Source organism: Salvelinus alpinus, chromosome 31 (genome assembly GCF_045679555.1).
Source record: "Salvelinus alpinus chromosome 31, SLU_Salpinus.1, whole genome shotgun sequence".
In the NCBI taxonomy this organism is placed as follows: Eukaryota; Metazoa; Chordata; class Actinopteri; order Salmoniformes; family Salmonidae; genus Salvelinus; species Salvelinus alpinus.
This window is the reverse complement of record NC_092116.1, coordinates 759,754-782,956: the sequence shown is the minus strand read 5'-3', so window position 1 is coordinate 782,956 and position 23,203 is coordinate 759,754. Positions and strand designations below refer to the sequence as shown.

The 23,203-nt window shown below is 40.8% G+C and overlaps 1 protein-coding gene and 1 long non-coding RNA gene across 5 annotated transcripts in view; one reads left to right on the top strand and one right to left on the bottom strand.

Moving 5' to 3' along the window:
• Window positions 1–23,203, bottom strand: part of LOC139561834 (sodium/potassium/calcium exchanger 2-like) — a 158,722-nt gene that overhangs the window by 14,455 nt on the left and 121,064 nt on the right. For all 4 annotated transcript variants that reach the window (XM_071379136.1, XM_071379135.1, XM_071379138.1 and 1 more), the window contains 2 exons: window positions 10,584–10,718; window positions 10,155–10,244 (listed from right to left, as the gene is read on the bottom strand). In XM_071379136.1, coding sequence (XP_071235237.1) covers window positions 10,155–10,244; window positions 10,584–10,718 — 225 coding nt within the window. The remainder of the gene's footprint in view (window positions 1–10,154; window positions 10,245–10,583; window positions 10,719–23,203) is intronic.
• On the top strand, window positions 3,769–5,505 carry LOC139561329 (uncharacterized). The gene is made up of 2 exons (XR_011672106.1): window positions 3,769–4,272; window positions 4,669–5,505. It is a non-coding gene; the product is annotated as an uncharacterized lncRNA (long non-coding RNA).

Genomic DNA, 23,203 nt, shown 5'->3' with positions numbered 1-23,203 from the left:
AAAAAGCTTTACGGAAAAAGCAAACCATGCAATAATCTGAGTCGGCACTCAGAGCCCAATCAAGACACAAATATATCCGCCATATTTTGCAGTCAAAAGAGGTCAAAAATAACATTATAAACATTCACTTACCTTTGATGATCTTCATCAGAATGCACTCCCAGGAATCCCAGTTCCACAAGAAATGTTTGTTTTGTTCGATAATGTCCATCATTTATGTCCAAATTCCTCCTTGTTGTTCTAGCGTTCAGTACACTTTCCAAACTCACGACGCGCGGGCAGGTCCAGCGGAAAGTACGCCGAAAAGTAAAAAAAGTTATATTACAGTCTGTAAAAACATGACAAACGAAGTATTGAAACAATCTTTAGGATGTTTTTAACATAATTATTCAATAATGTTCCAACCGGAGAATTCCTTTGTCTTCAGAAAAGCAAATGGAACGGGAGCAAACTCTCACGTGAGTGCGCATGGTCAGAGTATGGTCAGCTCATGGCTGCTGGCAGACCTCTGACTCATTCCACTCTCATTCGCCCCCACTTCACAGTAGAAGCATCAGACAAGGTTCTAAAGACTGCTGACATCTAGTGGAAGCCTTACCAACATTACCAATTTCCTACTGTATCTTCAATAGGAGCTGAGTTGAAAATCATTCAACCTCAGATTTCCCACTTCCTGGTTGGATTTTTTTCTCAAGTTTTTTCCTGCCATATGAGTTCTGTTATACTCACAGACATCATTCAAACAGTTTTAGAAACTTCAGCGTGTTTTCAATCCAAATCTACTAATACTATGCATATTATAGCTTTTATGGCTTTGTAGCAGGCCGTTTACTCTGGGCATGCTTTTCATCCGGACGTGAAAATACTGCACCCTACCCCAAAGAAGTCAATGCTAGCTCTCTGTGTTCATTTATGGGCCAGTCATGCTTCCCTGTTCTGAGCCAATTGGAATTTTCTGAGGTCCTTCTTTGTGGCACCTGACCACATGACTGAACAGTAGTCCAGGTGCGACAGAACTAGGGCCTGTAGGACTTGCCTTGTTGATAGTGTTGTTTAGAAGGCAGAACAGAGCTTTATTATAGACAGACTTCTCCCCATCTTTACTACTGTTGTATCAACATGTTTTGACCATGACAGTTTACAATCCAGGGTTACTCCAAGCAGTTTAGTCACCCCAACTAACTGCAGCTCTTTGTTAAGTGTTGCAGTGATTTAATTCGCTGTGGTAGCTGACCTGTATAGTGTTGAGTCATCCACACACAAAGTGGCTTTACTCAAAGCCAGTGGCATGTCATTGGTAAAGATTGAAAAAAGTAAGGGGCCTAGACAGCTGCCCTGGGGAATTCCTGATTCTACCTGGATAATGTTGGAGGCCTCCATTAAAGAACAACCTCTGTGTTATGCTAGCCAGGTAACTCTTTATCCACAATATAGCAGGGAGTGTAAAGCCATAACACAGATGTTTTTTCAGCAGCAGACTATGATCGATAATTTCAAAATCTGCACTGAAGTCTTACAAAACAGCTTCCGCAATCTTTTTATCAGCAATTTATTTTAGCCATTCATCATTCATTTGTGTCAGTGCCATGCCTTTTGAATGTCCTTCCCTATAAGCATGCTGAACATCTGTTGTGAATTTGTTTACTGTAAAATAGCATTTTATCTGGTCAAACACAATTCTTTCCAAAAGTTTACTAAGTTTGTAACAGGCTGATTTGTCGGCTATTTGAGCCAGTAATGGGGGCTTTACTATTCTTGGGTAACGGAATAATTTTGCTTCACTAAAGGTCTGAGGGCACACAATTTCTAGTAGGCTTAGATTGAAGATATGGCAGATAAACGTGGCAATATTGTCTGCTACTATCCTCAGTAATTTTCCATCCAAGTTGTCAGACCCCGGTGGCTTGTCATTGTTAATAGACAACAATACTTTTTTCACTCTAAGACCATCTTGATACCCTGGTGGTGTACAGCTTTCATGGAAATATGAACAAAGGTGATGTTTCACTTTTTCTAATGTTGGTGTCATTCTAGGAAAAGTCTTCAAATTTCATGTTGAAAAAATATAATTTAAGGGTGTTTCTCTGCTTTTAAACATAGTGGTGGGTCATTTTTTACCCGTAAGACAACACAAGGGTTAAACAGACACGTCGGTGCATTCAGCATGTCAACACTTCTTACAAAAACAAGTAGTGATGAAGTCAATCTATCCTCCACTTTGAGTCATGACAGATTTACATGCATATTATTAACCTCTCTAGGAAATTCCATAATTAAAATTCCTCAAACATACATGTATTTTACACCATTTTAAAGATACACTTGTTGTAAATCCAGCCACAGTGTCCGATTTCAAAAAGGCTTTACGATGAAAGCAAACCAAACGATTATGTTAGGTGAGTGCCTATTCACAGAATAACACAGCCATTTTTTCAGCCAAAGAGAGGATTCACAAAAAGCAGAAATATAGATCAAATGAATCACTAACCTTTGATGATCTTCATCAGATGACTTTGTTAATAGACAACAATACTTTTTTCACCTCTTCCACACTCACTTTACGGATTTCAAATTACAATGCTTGTCTTTCATAATTTGATCAGTAATACTTGAATATGTAGTGTCAGCGTTTGTTGCTGGCATGTCAGGCCTAAATTTGCTAATCTTGCCAATTAAAAAATCATTAAAGTAAATCAGCAACATCAGTAGGTTTTGTGATGAATGAGTCATCTGAAGAGAAAGAATACTGCTAAAGCGTTCAATGTCACCATTCAGAGAGGGCACAGGGCCAGATATAATGCACATGTTATTAGTGTCTAGCAGAGAATATATCAGCTATGTAAAATCCAGGTTCAACTGTTCAGAGCTGCTATTTAAAATATGTGACCCGTTTCAGGCGTAGGCGTATGTCGCAAGTCACGACTTCACAGGAGAGCCATTTTTATATATATATTTTTTTATCAAAATGCTTTTTTTGGCAGAAATGCCTTCTGGAACTTTGTAAATTTCATGTGCCTTAATAACAAACTTGTATGCCATCTGTAAATAAGAAAAATAATTGTTAAATTACGAGCCTTGTTGGTTAAGCTACAGAAAAAGGCAAGCAACCTTCCTACTAGCCATGATTGGCTGAGATAATGAGTGGGCTGGACGCCAAGAGAGGAGTTCAGATTGGTCTGCCATATAGTAGGCTTCTGTCTATTTGAGCTGGTCAGTCTGTATTGGTAATCCTGTCGAACGTAGCTTTAAAAATAATTATCGTGTAGTGGAGCTGCATAAGTGTTGCTCTCCACTTTCTGGAGGATCGAGTTTTGAAATCAGTATAATTAGAGTATGATCGCTAAAGAGATGGAGAAAACACCTGTCTCCGGATTACATCTTCAAACTAACAGGGAGTGACAGGGAGACGCATCCATCATGCATGATGATTTATACGGGTAAGATAGTCTAGCTTGCTACATTTTCAGATATTAACCCTTTCATGCGTGAGTTCCAAATATCTCTAACGGTCGCCCCAGCGTGAGTTTTTTTATGCACGTGATATTAGAACGTTCTCTCCATTCCAGAATGTGTTTGTTATGTAACAGTACATTTCATCCGCGCTGCCCTCAAACAAAAGCACGCAGCCTGTTTTTATTTGTCAATTTTAAATTATTTCTAACAAGTTTTTTATTTTCTAATAACAGTTTGAAATGAGGTGTGTTCCGCCTCATTCATTCCCATAAAAGTAGTCATTTTTACTTTTGCGGACCAATTAATTTTTTTGACATTTCTGACCCGGACAAAATTCCCCAAACACTTCTCAATTGTTTGTGCAGGACATTTACTCATCTGCCGTCCTGCATACACGTGTTCATATTATTCCACCTGTCGCCTGCATCGAAATCAAAGTTGTTTTCGTTACCAATAATACCTTTGGAAATGTGTGCGTTTCTATCAAAGTTCCTTATTACGTTATAATAGTTTCTGCATGTCGTGTTATGTCGTTTCTACTGTAGCATCATGTTTTTGTGTATATTCCTTATAACCGCGGACACGCGATGTAACGTTACTCATTTCATAACATTTATGGTGTTATACTCAATGCTTAGGTAGCTAGCTACATTCTCCTATTAGCTCTGGAAAACAATGCTAATTGCGTCAGGGAAGTATTAGCATGTGTTGTATTTTGAAGCTACCCTGGCCTTATGACTCCCAAGTGGCACAGCGTCTCAGTGCTAGAGGCGTCACTCCAGACACCCATCTTCAAATCAAGACTGCGTTTCTATCAAAGTAAGTGCCTAATTACGTTATTGTGTCGTGTTATACCGTTTCTACTATAGCTCACTGTGTGAATGGAGCATAATATATTTGTATATATTCCTTATAACCGCGGACACGCGAGGTAACGTTACTCACCTTTTATGGTGTTATATTCAATCGTGCTTATGTAGCTAGTTACATTATTCTATTAGTTCTGTAAAACAATGCTAAATGCGTCAGAAGTATTGGCATGTTGTATTTTGACGCTACCCTGGAAAAATTGAAAAATATCTTATACCACTTGGTCGTTTTCTGAGTGCATTCCACAAAGCTGTTTATCATCCACTGCCCCCATTTTGAGGTAATAGTCAAGCACGCAGTCTGGTTTCATGTTTCTCTGTCTGGTTTGTTTCTCTCTCCCGTCAGGTGGTCCACCTTCCCTGTGGCCGACATGGTTGCTGTATGGACAGTGGAGAGGACATGGACGTCTCGTTTGTCATGCCACTTTACTGCCAGCTGTTAACATTTCTTATTTTGTATAATGGGTCATTTAGGATGGTAGTAGCGTTGATGAAATGCAGTCATAGCAGCAGAACTAGAAAGCAGTCTTTACTGTCACCAGGAATGTATACATTTCACTAATTGTGGTTGTCCCCCACTCCTGGCTCTCTCTTATCCTGTAGCTCCAAGGCATAGCAATTGGTCTCTACTATGTCTCCCACCAGCTCCTCTGTCAGAAACAACTTGAAGCACTCTGCCTCAGTTGGAAATGGCAAGGGGCGTTGCACTCCAGACTGGGACTCATCAAAGCAAACACCAGGGCCAGGAGGGGTGAAACAGCAGGGCCAGGAGGGGTGAAATGACTGGTGGCCTTCCAGCTACCACAGAACTCCTGTACTTCATCCACTGTTGGTATGCCTCCATCACCACCAGCATCTTCAAAGGGAACTGGGACTTTGTCAGTGGACAAGGGAAATTCAGATTCAGGGTTCTCAATGGCTACAAGGTTGGGGGGCAGCTCCTCACTGTCACTGTCAGAATCTGATTCCTGACTTTCATACTCAGACTCATTGTCAGAATTTTAAAAAATCTCCAGAATTTCCACATTTGTTTGTTGTCTCCTTTTGAAAGACATTGCTAATGCTTCAGCTCATCTCACTAGCTACATACATAAACAACAACACTGAATGGTTTAGAGTGAGAGGGTACGTGGTTGACTGCCGGCACGCGCCACTTGTATCAATAAATCACTATCAGAAAATGTTTTGTGTGGCAATTATTTGTGTATTTACGGTTTTATTCACATGTTTTCAAATCTAGGTGACAAATCATGCATTCCGATTCTTGCACAGATTGTAATGGGCACATATTATGTGTGTAAAATACTTTTTTGAAGGTTGTACTGATTATGATGAGCTAAGCTAATTCCAGCTGTGTAGTCATGTTTGTTGACGTTCAATGCATTCTGGGTTCACGTAATCGTCTGTTTGACCAAAGATGTTATAACAAAATGAGGTGAGTAAGAGTTCACTCGTTTTTTGAGGACTTCCGGAAATGAATGGTGGGATGTGAACGACGGTAGACGACACACCCCTTCAACATGCATACTATAAACAGACCAAACTCATCTCGTCTTCTCTTATTATCTTCGGTTTCTGTGAGGAAAAAAAAATGCATGGCTGCGCGCTGAAACTAACCGTCGGATTACTTTCGATTTCTAAAAAGTGCTTTACCTAATTATTTCGATCAATGGTGTGCTCACCCGTGATGTGATTAATTATACATAATAATTGCTATTAGCTAATTCATATTGTAGTTTGTCAGCCGAGAGTTAGAAAATATGACTGCTTGTGTTGGGTCAATCTTTCCTCAGCGCTAGGACAAATGTAGCCTACATTTTTCCGGTTAGGATGATTGTGTTATGCTATATATTCTTCTGTGAATATCTGAACATTGAATCCAAAAATAAACTGCTCACATTCTGGACATAACTTTGTAAGGACTGTGTTTGTGTAAATAGTTTCTGAAAAAAGTGTGGCCAGCTCAAACGCTGATTGTTGCGTCATTCGAAACTGGCCGTTCTAAACGAGCGTTCTAAATGAGTGTTCTAATCACACGGGTGTGATCGTACGCTTCAGGGACCACTGTAGAACGATCACACCCGTGTGATGGTACGTGTGAAAGGGTTAAACGTTTCAAATTTTGACAGAAAGTGGTTTCATTTCAAGTTAAAGTGTACTGTTCGCTAGCTAGCTAATGTTAGCTGGCTGGCTCCCTAGCTAACGTTAAGTGTATGACGTAATTATTTGTTTCCCAGAACCATTTGCTTTGCTAGTTAGAGCCTAATGTTAGCTAGCTAACATTGAACCTGGTTGGTTAGCTCCCAGCAGATTCATGCAGGGTAGTAACGACATGATTCGGCACTATGTTCATTGTTATTTAACTAGCTGCCTGGCTCCCTAGCTAACATTACGTGTATGATGTTATTATTCGTATCCCAAAACCATTTGCTTTACTAGTTAGAGCCTAATGTTAGCTAGCCTCTTTGGGCTAGGGGGCAGTATTTTGACGTCCGGATGAAAAGCGTGCACAAAGTAAACTGCCTGTTACTCAGGCCCAGAAGCTATAATTGGTAGATTTGGGTAGAACACTCTAAAGTTTCTAAAACTGTTAAAATAATGTCTGTGAGCATAACAGAACTGATATGGCAGGTGAAACCCCGAGGACAAACCATCCCAAAAAAACACAATTTCAGCTTACCACTTTTTTCAATGGCTATTACTTAAATTATAAGGCCAAGTCCTCCCAGATTGCAGTTCCTAGGGCTTCCACTAGATGTCAACAGTCGTTAGAAAGAGTTTCAGGCTGGTTTTTGGAAAAAAATGACCCAGAAATTGTAGTTTTTCTAGGTGGCTCCCATTTTGGCTGTAGTGTTTCCAAGCACGTGGAAGAAAGCGCGTTCTTTGGTATTTTTCTCCGGTAAAGACAATAACGATTCTCCGTCTTAAATTTTATAGTTTATTTGCGTATTAGGATACCTAAGGTTTGATTATAAACGTTGTTTGACTTGTTTGGCAAAGTTTATTTGTAACGTTTGGGATTCATTTTGTATGCATTTTGATGGAGGGAAAATGGGTGGATTATTGACTGAAGCGCGCCAGCTAAACTGAGTTTTTATGGATATAAAGAAGGACATTATCGAACAAAAGGACCTTTTGTGATGTAACCGGGACCTTTTGGAGTGCCAACAGAAGAAGATCATCAAAAGGTAAGGCATTTTATATATCTCTATTTCTGACTTTTGTGTCGCACCTGCCTTTTTGAAATATGATTTTCATGTGTTTGTATGTGGGGCGCTGACCTCAGATAATCGCATGGTTCCTTTCACCGTAAAGCCTTTTTGAAATCTGACACGGTGGCTGGATTAACAAGAAGTTAAGCTTTATTTTTGATGTATTTGTAACGTTCGTTCTCCTCCTCGTCTGAGGAGGAGCAAGGATCGGACCAATATGCAGCGAGGTATGAAGACATAATGATTTATTTAAATAATAATAACGAAGACAAAAAACACTTAATAAACTACAAAACAACAAACGACGTAAACAGACCTGAACATGAGAACTTACAGACAATGAAGAACGCACGAACAGGAACAAACTCACAAACGAAACAGTCCCGTGTGGCATAAACACTAACACAGGAACAATCACCCACAAACAAACGGTGTGAACAGCCTACCTTAATATGGTTCTCAATCAGAGGAAACGTAAAACACCTGCCCCTGATTGAGAACCATATCAGGCTAATTGAAAAGAACCCAACATAGAAACACATAACATAGAATGCCCACCCAGCTCACGTCCTGACCATACTAAACAAAGACAAAATAAAGGAAATAAGGTCAGGAACGTGACAGTATTACACTTGTGATTTTATGAAAGTAAAATATTTATAATACTGTCGTTTGAATTTCGCGCTCTGCAATTTCACCGGATGTTGTCGAGGTGTCCTGCTAACGGCACGCCTTTCCCAAACAGGCTAGCTAACATTGAACCTAGTTTGTTAGCTTCCAGCAGATTCCTTCAGGGAATGACATGATTTGGCACTATATTCATTGTTGTTTAACCAGCTAACGTTAGCTGGCTGGCTCGTCTGCTAACGTTACGTGACGTGTAGGTTCAATGTTTACCTAACTAGCTAGCTACAAGTCTTAAGGTAAAGTGTACAACACCCGTTGAATATGGCCGGTGTCAGTAAACATCGGCAAAAAAGCATAATGAAATTGTTGCCAGCAGAGCTGGTTAGGCTGTTTTCATGTTATCAAGAGGTAAACAAATTATCATCAAGTGTGCGCTCTGAACGCTCCGAGGGCGAAACAAGATGGGTGGGGCTAAAGCTTAAGACAGTGTGAACGATGCTGAATGGGTGTAGACAAAGAAGAGCTCTTCCCTAGATACCAAAACATTCAATGGCCATTTTCTCAAAAGTGAGTTTACAAGTTTACCAACATTCAAATCAAAATTACTTTCCCATTGTTCCTCAAAAATGCAGTTTATGATACACCATTATGTAGCTCTGAGTCTCTACTTTTATCCAATGTCAGAAACACAATTTCAAATTTTGCTACATAAGACCAAATCCAGGTGGTTAGTCATATATCATTAAAACCCACATGGAGTACAATAGAATTGATTTCCATATCCTGACGTAGAACATTCTGGAGCAGCTTAGTAATATAATTTACTGGAGTTCCAGGACAGGAGTGTTTTTTTTACCAGGAACAGTGACATTTCTTACCATGGACCTGCCCAAAATCATGGCTGGTGAGAAAGATGAGGAAATCCGCCCACTCCCACAGGATTAGGAGAACCCTTTAAGGATGGACAAGAGGCAGGATAACTTGCTGGCTGACAAAAAGTAGGCTAAACGTTGACAGTTCTAACATCTTTAATATTTGCCTCGGAATTCAATAAAAGGAACGCGCGCAGTTGCGTCCCCAATGTGTCTGTCTTCATTCACTTGTAGCCTACTTTTTAGTTGAAATGCCTGTGAGAAGGACCCAATCACATGACGGGCATTGGCTAATAAGGCCTGGTCAATATTATCAAGTGCTTGTCAAATTGTGAATGAGAGACTGATGAAGTGTGTTCAGCTTGCACAAGAAACAAATTAGAGCTCATGCCTTTCATGCAATTTTTTTCAAATCATCATTAGAGTCCCATCATGCAGTCTTAGAATTGATGCAAAATCCAAACACAACTAAAGTTCCATAAATAACTCTAAATTAAGCATATAGAGGGACCAGTTTCTTTGTTAACCGCTCAACACAGGAAAAGCCAAAGGTGCGCACTTCCTTTGAAATCATTTGGAGAAAATATCCTTTCTATTTTACTAAGCTATGTTCAATTCTATTCTTTATACTTTAATACCTTGGAATTCTAAGCAAATCCTGTCAGCTAAATTAACTAGTGTAGTCCACAGCTGTATGGCATAGCCATATCAGGGCCTAACATGAGGAAAGCTATTTCTTCTGAAATAGAGTACATTTTCTTCATATCATGGTTCTTTAGAACTGTCTAAAATAAATAATGGATTTATTGTGAAGGTGTAGGCCATATTAAATTTATTTATTCTACTTTTTAAATGTAGAAGTTACAAAGTTCTGCATCAGTGGCTTGTAGGCTATGCGTGGAAGCCAGGAGATGCTAAACTTGTTTATATTAATTAACAGTCAATTACCGTGAGACCGGCAGTTATTTGCGTGACAATCACCGGCTGACAAAATGTTATACCTGCCACAGCCCTATGCATAACCAGACCAGCTTATTACAGCTTGGTTTGGCTTGGTTCGGTAAGGCTCAGTAGTGTGAAAAATGGTTCAATTCATTTAGCCTCCACTGTTCCCCACGTACCTGGTGAGCCCACCACACCATTAAGTAGGAGAATCCAGCAATCCAACAGATAGAACCCAGAAATGAGATGGGAAAGAACTTCTTTGCAGTCTGTTAGACAAAAGGAGGAAAAAGATATAGTTACTAAAAAGATGGAAATTACAGAAATGAAGCCTCAATACTATGGTACACAGGTATCTACAGCAAATAACACATCACACAATTACTAGTTATAGAAAAATAAATAGACAGGTACACTTCATATCAAACATTAGTCTTTCTCTCTATGTCTGTGTCACAAATGGCACCCTATTCCCTATACTAGCTTTGACCAAGGCCCATAGGGTGTAGTGCACTACATAGGGAATAAGGTGCCATTTGGGACACCACCTAATTCTCTATCTGACAAACTGGAACAGTAAGAGATAGAAATGGACGGGAAGCACTTACTGGTTTCCTGACATCGGGCAGTGTTAGCCACAGAGGGAAGATGATGGGCATGATTAAGAGGTAGGTGAAACGCTTGCGCATGGTGTCTGGCCAGGACAGGCTCAGAGGCTGGTCCTCATCCTCCTCATCCTCAGCCTAAGAAGAGAGAGCTTTCAGTATGGATACAGTTTCAAAATTCAAAAAAGCACTCGCACATCTGAGTTCTTGTTGCAGGTGCGTGGAAATAAAGTGACAGATTCAAAGAAAAGAGAAACTCGCAGAATGGATACAGTTAATGTGAAAAATGGTTTGGAGAAATCTGTGCTCAAAAAGAGTTTCAATGGGTCATGTGGTGCAGTCAGGGTCAGCCATCTTAAAGCTCTACAATACACAGTATAACAAAATGTTAAACAAAAAGAGTCAAGTCAGGCACATCCATGGGCACCTGGACTGTGATTGAAACAAAGGCTCTTGTGATTTATTTCATCACCAACTCTATTCAATAAGCAAGAAGGCCAAGTGCATACAGGCCTTTCTGGTGGGAAAATATTATTATGTCGATGTTGATGATAAATAATATTGACAACTAAGGCCTTAGGAATTGATGATAGAGTTGGTCAGCATGCCCTCACTCTCTGTGACCTTAAGAGAGTGGTGTTTGATGACAGAGGTTGGGAAGATTGCTCCAAGCCTGGAGGAGTCCGACACTACTTATCAGGTACAAGGCCCCTTATGACATGTCTGGACTGCTGGACCCTCAGTGTGGTCATCTGAATACCAAACAGGTGAGAGACCTCAACTTCTGAAGATAAGAGTCTGCATCGCTGTGTAGGTGACATGGAAGTAGGAAGTGGCTCACTTTTCCACTGAAAAGTGGCTCACTGCATGACATTAATCCAAGCAGGCCTATTCTTGACTAAATCCAGACCCATCCATCAGTAACCTGATATATTGCATTATTGTGTCAAAGAGTGGTATCAATCACACCATCAAAGGCATGATTTGCTCTAGCTAAAACATGCGGAACAAGCTTAAGAACCTGCGCAATGGCATTTGGTATTTTTGGCTCATCTGCAAAGATCTTGACAACATCTAGTCATGTTTTTAAGATGGAAAAATTATGTTTTACATATTTGTTTTATGTGGGCATCGAAGGACAGAGAAGGATCAAACTTGACTGCCAGGTTGGAGATGCACGAGGACAGGTGGAAGGCTTGGCCGTTGATTGTAGGTTAGATGTTTCCACCACTGATGACCTGCTTGGGTGTCCCAATAAGCACAGCCTTAGTGTTGTTACTGTTCAACTGGAGGAAGTTCTCTTTCATCCATGCCCTGATGTCTTCTATGCAGCTGCTGAGTTTTGCTAGCTGCTGAATGTCCGGTTTGGTGTTAGTATAAATCTGGGTATCGTCAGCGTAGCAGGTGAAGTTGATGTTATAATCTCTGAGGATTTGGCCGAGAGGGAGCATGTAAATTAAAAACAGGATAGGGCTCAACACTGACCCCTGTGACTGCAGACTCCTCCGACCTGGACTATCCAATATTGATGTTTTGCTTCCTATTAGAGAGGTAGGAGGAGAAACACAGATCTACATTACCTTCAAAAAGTTTTCATACTCCTTGAATTATTGCATATTTTGTTGTGTTACAACCTGAATTCAAAATGGATTAAAGCAACAAAAAAATCTCACCCATCTACAGACAATACCCCATAATGATAACATGAAAACACGTTTTTAGAAATGTTACGAATATACTGAAATTTAAATACAGAAATAACAAATTTACATACGAAAGTATTCACCCCTTGGCAGTTTTCCTATTTTGTTGCCTTACAACCTGGAATTCAAATGGATTTTGGGGGGGGTTATATAATTTGATTTACACAACATGCCGACCACTTTAAAGATGCAAAACATTTTTTATTGTGAAACAAACAAGAAATAAGACAACAACAAAAAAAAAAACTGGAGCGTGCATAACTATTCACCCCCCCCCCCCCCCCCCCCCAAAGTCAATACTTTGTAGAGCCACCTTTTGCAGCAATTACAGCTGCAAGTCTCTTGGGGTATGTCTCTATAAGCTTGGCACATCTAGCCAATGGGATTTTTGCCCATTCTTCAAGGCAAAACTGCTCCAGGTCCTTCAAGTTGGATGGGTTCCGCTGGTGTACAGCAATCTTTAAATCATACCACAGATTCTAAATTGGATTGAGGTCTGGGCTTTGACTAGGCCATTCCAAGACATTTAAATGGTTCCCCTTAAACCACTCGAGTGTTGCTTTAGCAGTATGCTTAGGGTCATTGTCCTGCTGGAAGGTGAACCTCCGTCCCACTCTCAAATCTCTGGAAGACTGAAACAGGTTTCCCTCAAGAATTTCCCTGTATTTAGCGCCATCCATCATTCCTTCAATTCTGACCAGTTTCCCAGTCCCTGCCAATGAAAAACATCCCCACAGGATGGTGCTCTCGGGGTGATGAGAGGTGTTGGGTTTGCGCCAGACATAGATGGCCAAAAAGCATCATTTTAGTCTCATCTGACCAGAGTACCTTCTTCCATATGTTTGGGGAGTCTCCCACATCAAACGTGTTTGCATATTTTTTTTCTTAAAGCAATGGCTTTTTTTCAGGCCACTCTTCCGTAAAGCCCAGCTCTGTGGAGTGTACGGCTTAAAGTGGTCCTATGGACAGATACTCCAATCTCCGCTGTGGAGCTTTGCAGCTCCTTCAGGGTTATTTCTGGTCAGAGTGGTACTCAGTGATGTGTTGTGCTTGCCCCAAACATAACGCTTTGTATTCAGGACATGAAGTTAATTTATTTGCTACATTTTTGATAGTTTTACTTTACTGCCTTATTGCAAACAGGATGCATGTTTTGGAATATTGTATTCTGTACAGCCTTCCTTGTTTTCACTCTGTCAATTAGGTTAGTATTGTGGAGTAACTACAATGTTGATGATCCATCCTCAGTTTTCTCCTATCACAGCCATTAAACTCTGTAATTGTTTTAAAGTTACCATTGGCTTGATGGTGAAATCCCTGAGCGGTTTCCTTCCTCTCCGGCAACTGAGTTAGGAAGGACGCCTGTATCTTTGTAGTGACTGGGTGTATTGATACACCATCCAAAGTGTAATTAATAACTTCACCATGCTCAAAGGGGTGTTCAATGTCTGCTTTTTTTTACCTGTCTACCTTCTTTGCAAGGCATTGGAAAACATCCCTGGTCCTTGTTGTTGAATCTGTGATTGAAATTCACGGCTCAACTGAGGGACCTTACAGATAATTGAACGTGTGTGGTACAGAGATGAAGTAGTCACTCAAAAATCATATTAAACACTATTCTTGCACACAGAGTGAGTCCATGCAACTTATTATGTGACTTATTAAGCACATTTTTACTCCTGAACTTATTTAGGATTGCCATAACAAAGGGGTTGAATACTTATTGACTTCAGACATTTCAGCTTTTCATTTGTAATTATAGGGTATTCTGTGTCAGCCAGTGACACAAAATCTCAATAAAAATGTTTCTTAATTCAGGCTTTAACACAACAAAATGTTTTTAAAAAGTCAGGGGGTGCGAGTACTTTCTGAGGGGGTGAAAGGGGGATACCTAGTCAGAGAGGTGCAGGGGCCTTCCATAATCAACATCCACATCTTCGGCACTGGGGAACAGAGGGTTACGAACGAACAGAATGACAGATTTTTACCTCGTCAGCTCAGTGATTCGATCCAGCAACCTTCCAGTTACCGGCCCAACGCTCTAACCACTAGGCTACCTGCCTCCACTGAAGATCGCAGCGGTGGGATTTGAACACACGGCTCCGTATAGACTGGAGCCTTAATCCAGCGCCTTAGATTGCACAGCCACACTACCCAGCTCTGGCAATGTATAGACTAGTTTAGTTGCTATAATTTCTTTAGATCTACAATCTAGATCAGGCATTGGCAACGTATGGCATGGTTAACAAGGCTGGCCCTTAATGGTATTTGACTTGCCACGCCAAGCAATTTGATAAAATGTATCAAATAAGTGAAAATGTCTTTGTTTTGAAATTGCATTTGTTTTCCATAAATGACTACCGCTTTGGACCTGATCACGTAAGTGAGAGTTCACCTTATGTGTGAAGGTTATGTGTCTTGAGTATCATTTAAAATGTTGAGACAAGAAGGGAGGGGTGTGTGGTGAAGATGCACTAGGTGCGTCTTTTCAGAATTTCCCCCTCGCCAGTTTGTGCACATTCATTGTTTCATTATGTGAATTGTTTCCCCTTTGATTGTTAGTGATCATTGTTAATGATCAATTCCTTGTAAATTAACCGTTATTCCCCGTAATTTCTAATCTACAATGTATGGTTACGGTAATTTCAGTTAATGCATTCAATATATTATTGCAGGCATTTTTCATTCTCATTCTCAGAGTAGACACGTTGTTTGCAGAGCTCACAACCTATGCTACAATTGTGACAGAACAACAGCTCCTTGGATGAGATGGGAGAACCTGCCAGAAGGACAACCATCTCTACAGCATTCCATCAATCAGGCCTTTATGGTAGAGTGGCCAGATGGAAGCCACTCCTCAGTAAAAGGCACATGACAGCCCACATGGAGTTTGCCAAAAGGCAAACTCATACCCAAGAAGGCCAGTATCCTGGAGTTGCCTCTTGACTGTTAACGTTGAGACTAGTGTTTTGCGGGTACTATTTAAGGAAGCTGCCAGTTAAGGACTTGTGAGGTGTCTGTTTCTCAAACTAGACACTCTAATGTATTTGTCCTCTTGCTCAGTTGTGCACCAGGGCCTCCCACTCCTCTTTCTATTCTGGTTAGAGACAGTTTGTACTGTTCTGTGAAGGGAGTAGTATACAGCGTTGTATGAGATCTTCAGTTTCTTGGCAATTTCTCGCATGGAATAGCCTTTATTTCTCAGAACAAGAATAGACTGACGAGTTTCAGAAGAAAGTCTTTGTTTCTGGACATTTTGAGCCTGTAATTTAACCCACAAATGCAGATGCTCCAGATACTCAACTAGTCTAAAGAAGTTCAGTTGTATTGCTTCTTTAATCAGAACAACAGTATTCAGCTGTGCTAACATAATTGCAAAAGGGTTTTCTAATGATCAATTAGCCTTTTAAAATGATGAACTTGGATTACCTAACACAACGTGCCACAGGAGTGATGGTTGCTGATAATGGGCCTCTGTACGTGTCTATGTAGATATTCCATAAAAAAATCTACCGTTTCTAGCTACAATAGTAAATTACAACATTTACAATGTCTACACTGTATTTCTGATCAATTTGATGTCATTTTAAATGGACAAAAAATGTGCTTTTCTTTCAAAAACAAGGACATTTGTAAGTGACCCCAAACTTTTGAACGGTAGTGTATACTGTCTAAAATGTCTAAAAACCTGTTTTTGCTTTGTCATTATGGGGTATTGTGTGTAAAAAAAAAACAATAAGGCTGTAACGTAACAAAATGTAAAAATGAAGGGGTCTGAATACTTTTTGAATGCACTCTACATATTGTTGTAATGCAGCTAAATCGCCTCTTGTGGTGGAGTGTGAATCTGTGAAGTTTGTTTGGAGAAAGCCGGAACAAACCGTCAGCTCATTACAGGAAGTTGTTGTGTGGAACAACCTGCTGATGTGGAACATAGAGAGTCTCTCCACTGTACATGGGAGAAAAGTCCTGGGAAAAAATTAGCATGACAGCAACCATGACACACAAGAAAGAGCTTTACAGCATACAGTAAATTGACCATTACACTTTTGCCAAACCTCGGTAACCACAAGACTACACATGTGTACTGTAGCGCAGATACTAATACACATCTAATCATCAAGCCTTTTACTAGTTGAATCAGATGTGCCAGGTATGGGCTGCTCCAAAAATGACTAGCAAAATTAGTTGGTTATCAATCTCTTAATTTTGTTGCTTTCTGTTCTTAAAGGAAAACCTTGCTTTAGCATCGAGTCAAATGCCACAAGTTTGCACGGAACTAATGGCACGAGAGGCATGCAATGGGGCTGGTTAACACTTAATTATTTTTTATATTTTTTATAATTAAAACAAAATATCAAGAAAACATTGCCGCATGTCAGAGGCATGAAAAATTAGCAACTTGAATTGAAAACGGGTGGTAATGCCTACGCTCTAAAATAGGATACAATTCAACAAGAACACTGACATTTTACCAAGGCAGAGGTGAGTGGCCGACACCGAGACGCGCACGGCCACAGTGGACACATAAATGATGTCCTAGTGACAATCGGCAACTGTCATTAGACTTTGATGGCAAAGATATCTGTAGATGATTATAAGATCCGAAGTGAATCTGATTTTGCTTAACAACTTTAAATATGTCCAATATGTAGATTGCCCTTTTAAGATTAATCAATCATTAATCCCAATGTTAACAAAAACATGACATATCCTTTGTGAGTAATACAGCTCATTTGACAGGGTAATAAGCAATTCAAACAACAGCAAAGTGTGAACCATTTTGGTAAACAGCTGCGGGATGGGTCTGGAGAAATGTAACCACTCTCAAATTCATAGACAGAGCTATGGATGGAAGGACTGACCTTCGATGAGATCAAAATGACACCCATCCATACCCCACAAGACATATCACCAGAGGTCTCTTCTGGGACTATGGAAGGCGCACAGTACTACATAGAGTCTTGACTACATGGAACTCTATTCCACATCAGGTAACCGATACAAGCAGTAGAATCAGATTTTAAAAAACACATAAAAATACACCTTATGGAATAGCGGGGAGTGTGAAGTGACACACACACAGGTACAGACACAGACACACGCATACACAAACACACGCTAGCACAGACACTCGACACACACATACATTGTAATATTGCTGTATGGTGGTATTATACATTGTATTGTAGATACAGTATTTAGTGGTGTAATAATGTTATATGATGTGATGTTTTATCTTTTGTTTTATGTGTGATGTAATGCCTTCATGTGTTTGGACCCCAGGAAGAGGCAGCAGCTAATGGGGATCCCTAATAAATACAAATACAAAAAACTAAGCTCAAAAGGCATTTATAAGTTATATTCTTCAAGAATCAATGGGTATGTATAATTCATTTAAAAGTCTAAAATGGATGTACCAATTGTAGATTGCCCCTTTAAGATTCCTTAAGAATTAATCACAATGTAAACAAAAACATGACATATCCTTTGTGAGTAATACAGCTCAATTTGTTAAAGATTTTGGAGGTATGATATAACTTTGGGATCTATGTTTTGGTAAACGTTTGTAGAAACAAGAGTTGTAACAGTTGCTGGGCAAGGAATAGAATGACGATCAAAGATAAAAGAAGAATAAAATATATATAAATAACAAGTAAGTTTGAATGACACTGAGGGGCAGTGTTGTTACAGCTACTGCCTGTTTGCCTGAGGCTGATGCAGTGCAGTTGTTTGTACACATGCATATACACACACTCTCATTCAAATGTACACACGTGCACATACACTGGGACACACACACACACACGTAAATAATGCCATACATGCACTCAAACATATTCAGTTGGCCTTGCTGTTTTGATTTTTGTTGTACTTGATGTCCCCCCCCCCCCCCCCCCCCCTTTGTCTTTCTTTTTTAAAACGGTACATTTTGTTGGTTGTTGGTGCTTTGGGGGATGGGGGTTTGGGTACAGGGGTCTTGGGAACGGAATTACTTTATTTTACTCAGGGGGGGGGGGGGGGGGGTCTCGGATGGTTGATGGGCAGCTCTTGGGGAACTGTGGGGGGGACCGGTCGCTGGTTTGAGTCCCTGTTTTTGACATTGTGGGAGATCTGTCGACGTGCCCTTGAGCAGGGCGATGACCGTGGTTGCTTCTGTGGGTCGCTCTGGATGGGAGTCTGTTAGATAACTGAATGTGATGTAGATGTTGAGTGGCTTCACTGCAAGTAGATTGTATGTTTTAATATATAAAATCTATATATAATAATAAGATAAAACATTGAATAAGAAAATGACAAAAAAAAGAGTTATAACAGAGTGGTAAATGGTAATAAAGGGTATTACATCTTGATGAGTGAATGTTAGATATTTACAGCATTTTAAAAAATAAGTGCAACTGAAGTTAATTTGCTCTGCTTGAATACACCAAATTGTCCTTGATGTACAGGATGGATTCACCATGGGATGGGTCATAATGCCATTTATTCTGGTCTTGCCAGTGAGGCTGTTTCCCTTCCTCTTTGTCACTTTGAGTGAGCGCCTGATCACTCTGGTAGTATGCTGTGCCATCTGCCTACCTGGCACGGCATAGAGAAGCAAGGAAAGTCTCCTTGCTCGTGCCGGTGCTACTGTTGTGAGTGTGTTTGAGTTTCGCGCATCCTGAGGTGGTGGGCAGCGGGAGAGAGAGGGGTATAATTGCAGACACAGCGGAGGGAGTGGGCCTTTGGCAGGTATGGCTAAGGATGGAGGGATACACCCACAGGCATGCTGGGAGATTACCAACATTAATGACCCACGCTGAGGTCATTTCCACCTTTGCATCAATCCCGCAGAACTTCTCTTCTCACTATGCTGATGTACAGCTCCCAGTGTGGGATTCTTTATCTCAAAGGCATTCATCCATTATCGTCCCCACAGCTCAAATTAAAATCTCCCTAACATCATATCTATGCCAATATGACACCAATATTGATGAAAATTTGCAAATCAACTGGACTGGAGGAATACAACACACTCCCAGCCTCTTGTCATGAGCTGTCCGTTCCTTACCGAGAACCACATACTGGATTTTAAACAGAATTGGGGGGGAAAAATGTTATTCTTGGCCAGAAGTAGCTTAATATTGTAACGTTCGTTCTCCTCCTCGTCTGAGGAGGAGCAAGGATCGGACCAATATGCAGCGAGGTATGAAGACATAATGATTTATTTAAATAATAATAACGAAGACAAAAAACACTTAATAAACTACAAAACAACAAACGACGTAAACAGACCTGAACATGAGAACTTACAGACAACGAAGAACGCACGAACAGGAACAAACTCACAAACGAAACAGTCCTGTGTGGCATAAACACTAACACAGGAACAATCACCCACAAACAAACGGTGTGAACAGCCTACCTTAATATGGTTCTCAATCAGAGGAAACGTAAAACACCTGCCCCTGATTGAGAACCATATCAGGCTAATTAACAATGAACCTAAACATAGAAACACATAACATAGAAAGCCCACCCAGCTCACGTCCTGACCATACTAAACGAAGACAAAATAAAGGAAATAAGGTCAGGAACGTGACAAATATCTAGGCGTCGGATAAGAACGAGACTACAGCGTTCAAAAAGGGGCCATTAGACTTGCCACCTTTCGGACTGAATAAGTTTCTAGGGTCAACCGTTTTGATTACATTTATAATTATTCGCTCTCACGTGCTAATTTCTGTCCATTAAGAACCAACGATGTGCTACCTTTTTCTAGCATTTCTGACAATGCTAACACATTTTTTCCCTGAAGTGCAGAGTTCTAACACCGAGTCTGTTGCTCGGCAACAACACAACTGCTTACATGGTGGTGGTATTCAAGCTAAGGTTTGTATTTGTATTTATCATGGATCCCCAATAATGAATAATGAATAACGTCTAAATTTAGCATGTTGAGGTGACTAAACTGCTTGGCGTAACCTTGGACTGTAAACGGTCATGGTCAAAACATATTGATACAACAGTAGCTAAGATGGGGAGAAGTCTGTTCATAATAATGCGCTGGTCTGCATTCTAAACAGCATTATCAACATGGCAGGTCCTACAGGCCCTAGTTTTGTATTGTAAGGTTTTAAAAATGGTATAACTGCCTAATTTTGCTGGACCCCAGGAAGAGTAGCTGCTGCCTTGGATTATGTTGGATAGCCTTCCAATAAACAGCACCTTCTGTGTACTGTTAGACAGTTAACTCTTTATCCATAATATAGCAGGGGGTTTAAAGCCATAACACATGTGTTTTTCCAGCAGCAGACTATGATCGATAATGTCAAAAGCCGCACTGAAGTCTAACAAAACAGACCCCACAATCTTTTGATCATCAATTTCTCTCACCCAATCATTAGTCATATTGTCAGAGCTGCTAGGAGTACTGGGTGGAGGAGTCAAGCGCAGAGAGCAGGGATTCAAGAACGTGGATTTATTTTCCAGTAGACAGGGAAAACGATCATGCCCTAAACACACGGGCGCATGAAAAATACGAGTCCAAAAACACAGGACTAAACTGTCCAGAACAAATAATAAATCCACTAAACAATCCAACACCAAATAACAGATAAACAAGCCCGCACAACAGCCAGCGGGCTGACTGCCCTTAAATAGCCTACCCACAAAACTAAACTCAAAACAGGTGCACCCAATCAGCCCAAACTAACAGAAACAAAAAAGGAAAATAATCGATGTCAGCTAGTAGGCCGGTGACGACGACCGCCGAGCGCCGCCCGAACAGGAAGAGGCACCATCTTCGGTGGGATTCGTGACACATATGTGTAAGTGCTGTGCTTGCAAAGAAAAATATTTATATCAGACTGGCCAATAAAAAGAAAAGACTAAGATGGGCAAAAGAACACAGTCACTGGACAGAGGAACTCTGCCTAGAAGGCCAGCATCCAGCATTGAGACTGGTGTTTTGCGGGTACTATTTAATGAAGCTGCCAGTTGAGGACTTGTGCAGTGTCTGTTTCTCAAACTAGACACTCTAATGTACGTGTCCTCTTGCTCAGTTGTGCACCGGGGCCTCCTCTCCTCTTTCTATTCTGGTTAGAGACAGTTTGCGCTGTTCTGTGAAGGGAGTAGTACACAGCGTTGTACAAAATCTTCAGTTTCTTGAGAATTTCTCGCGTGGAATAGCCTTCATTTCTCAGAACAAGAATAGACTGACGAGTTTCAGAAGAAAGGGCTTTGTTTCTGGCCACTTTGTTTCTGGCCAATTTGCTTTTCTTTCAAAAAACACTTTTGAATATGTTAATCAATCAATGCAGGCAGATATATGTTGATTAGCTATGTAGCTAGCTAACATTACCGAGTTAAAGTTAGCTTGCTTGTACAAAGTCCAGCAGTTAACCTTTTGTAGCTAGCTAACACCAGTCGGCTGGAATCTAGCTAACAACCAGGCAAATCAATGTAGCTTGCAAATCAATGTGATTTTGTTTTGATTAGCTACTATAGTTACCAAGCTAGTTAGCTAACGTAATGTTATACAAGTCAGATGAGTGCTAACATTGGGTAGGTATCTAACCAACAAGCAAGGAAAGCTAGCTTGGTATATTTTGCCAAGTAAGGTTTTTCGTATAATGCTGAAGTCATCATGTGGAAACTGCTGATCTAGACTTGCGTGTAATCGGAGCAAAAAGAAGTATGCACAAATAAGCTAGTGAACATCCTTGGCTGCTATGATAGACAGTTAACGTTAACTAGCTAGGTCAATTGCTTTGTTAAGAAATGGAAAGCTAGTTGTGAACCACATGTATCCTCAACGGGGCAAGTGTGCAAATGCATGCTAGCGTCAGACAACTGACCAGACTCGACTGACAGCCTCGCTGTTTCAAACGTGTAGAATACATTCCAGCCCCGGCATACGCTCCCTCTCCTGCCTTCTTGTCATAATTATAATCCAATTTTGTGCTGACTGGATAACACAGTGTCAAGTTACTTTTCTGTGTGTTCACAGAAAATCTGAAGTCGCCCCCCACAAGAAAAAAAGTAGTCAGGGGGTTCTGCACTCGGTGCATCCAGGTAAAACAACAGAATCATTGAGGGGGTTCATTTAAATTGCTGAAAGTTCAGCCAAGTTGGCTCAAAACAAAAGTTACGTAATTAAGCACGTATAGAAACTGCCTAAATGACTACCGACCCATAGCACTCACGTCTGTCATGGCTCACATCAACACCATTATCACAGAAACCCTAGACCCACTCCAATTTGCATACCGCACCAACAGATCCACAGATGATTCAATCTCTATTGCACTCCACACTGCCCTGTCACACCTGGACAAAAAGGAAAACCTATGTGAGAATGCTTTTCATTGACTACAGCTCAGCTTTCAACACCATAGTGCCCTCAAAGCTTATCACTAAGCTAAGGACCCTGGGACTAATCACCTCCCTCTGCAACTGGATCCTGGACTTCCTGACGGGCCGCTCCCAGGTGGTAAAGGTAGGTAACAACACATCCACAATGCTGATCCTCAACTCGGGGTGCGTGCTCAGCCCCCTCCTGTACTCCCTGTTCACTCATGACTGCATGGCCGGGTACGACTCCAACACCATCATTAGGATTGCTGATGACACAACAGTGGCAGGCCTGATCACCGACAACGATGAGACCAGCCTATAAGGAGGAGGTTAGAGACCTGAACGTGTGGTGCAAGGACAACAACCTCTCTCTCAACGTGATCAAGACAAAGGAGATGATTGTGGACTACAGGAAAAGGTGGACCGAGCACACCCCCATTTTCATCGACGGGGCTGTAGTGGAGCAGGTTGAGATCTTCAAGTTCCTTGGTGTCCACATCACCAACAAACTAACATGGTCCAAGCACACCAAGACAGTCGTGAAGAGGGCACGACAAAACCTATTCCCCCTCAGGAGACTGA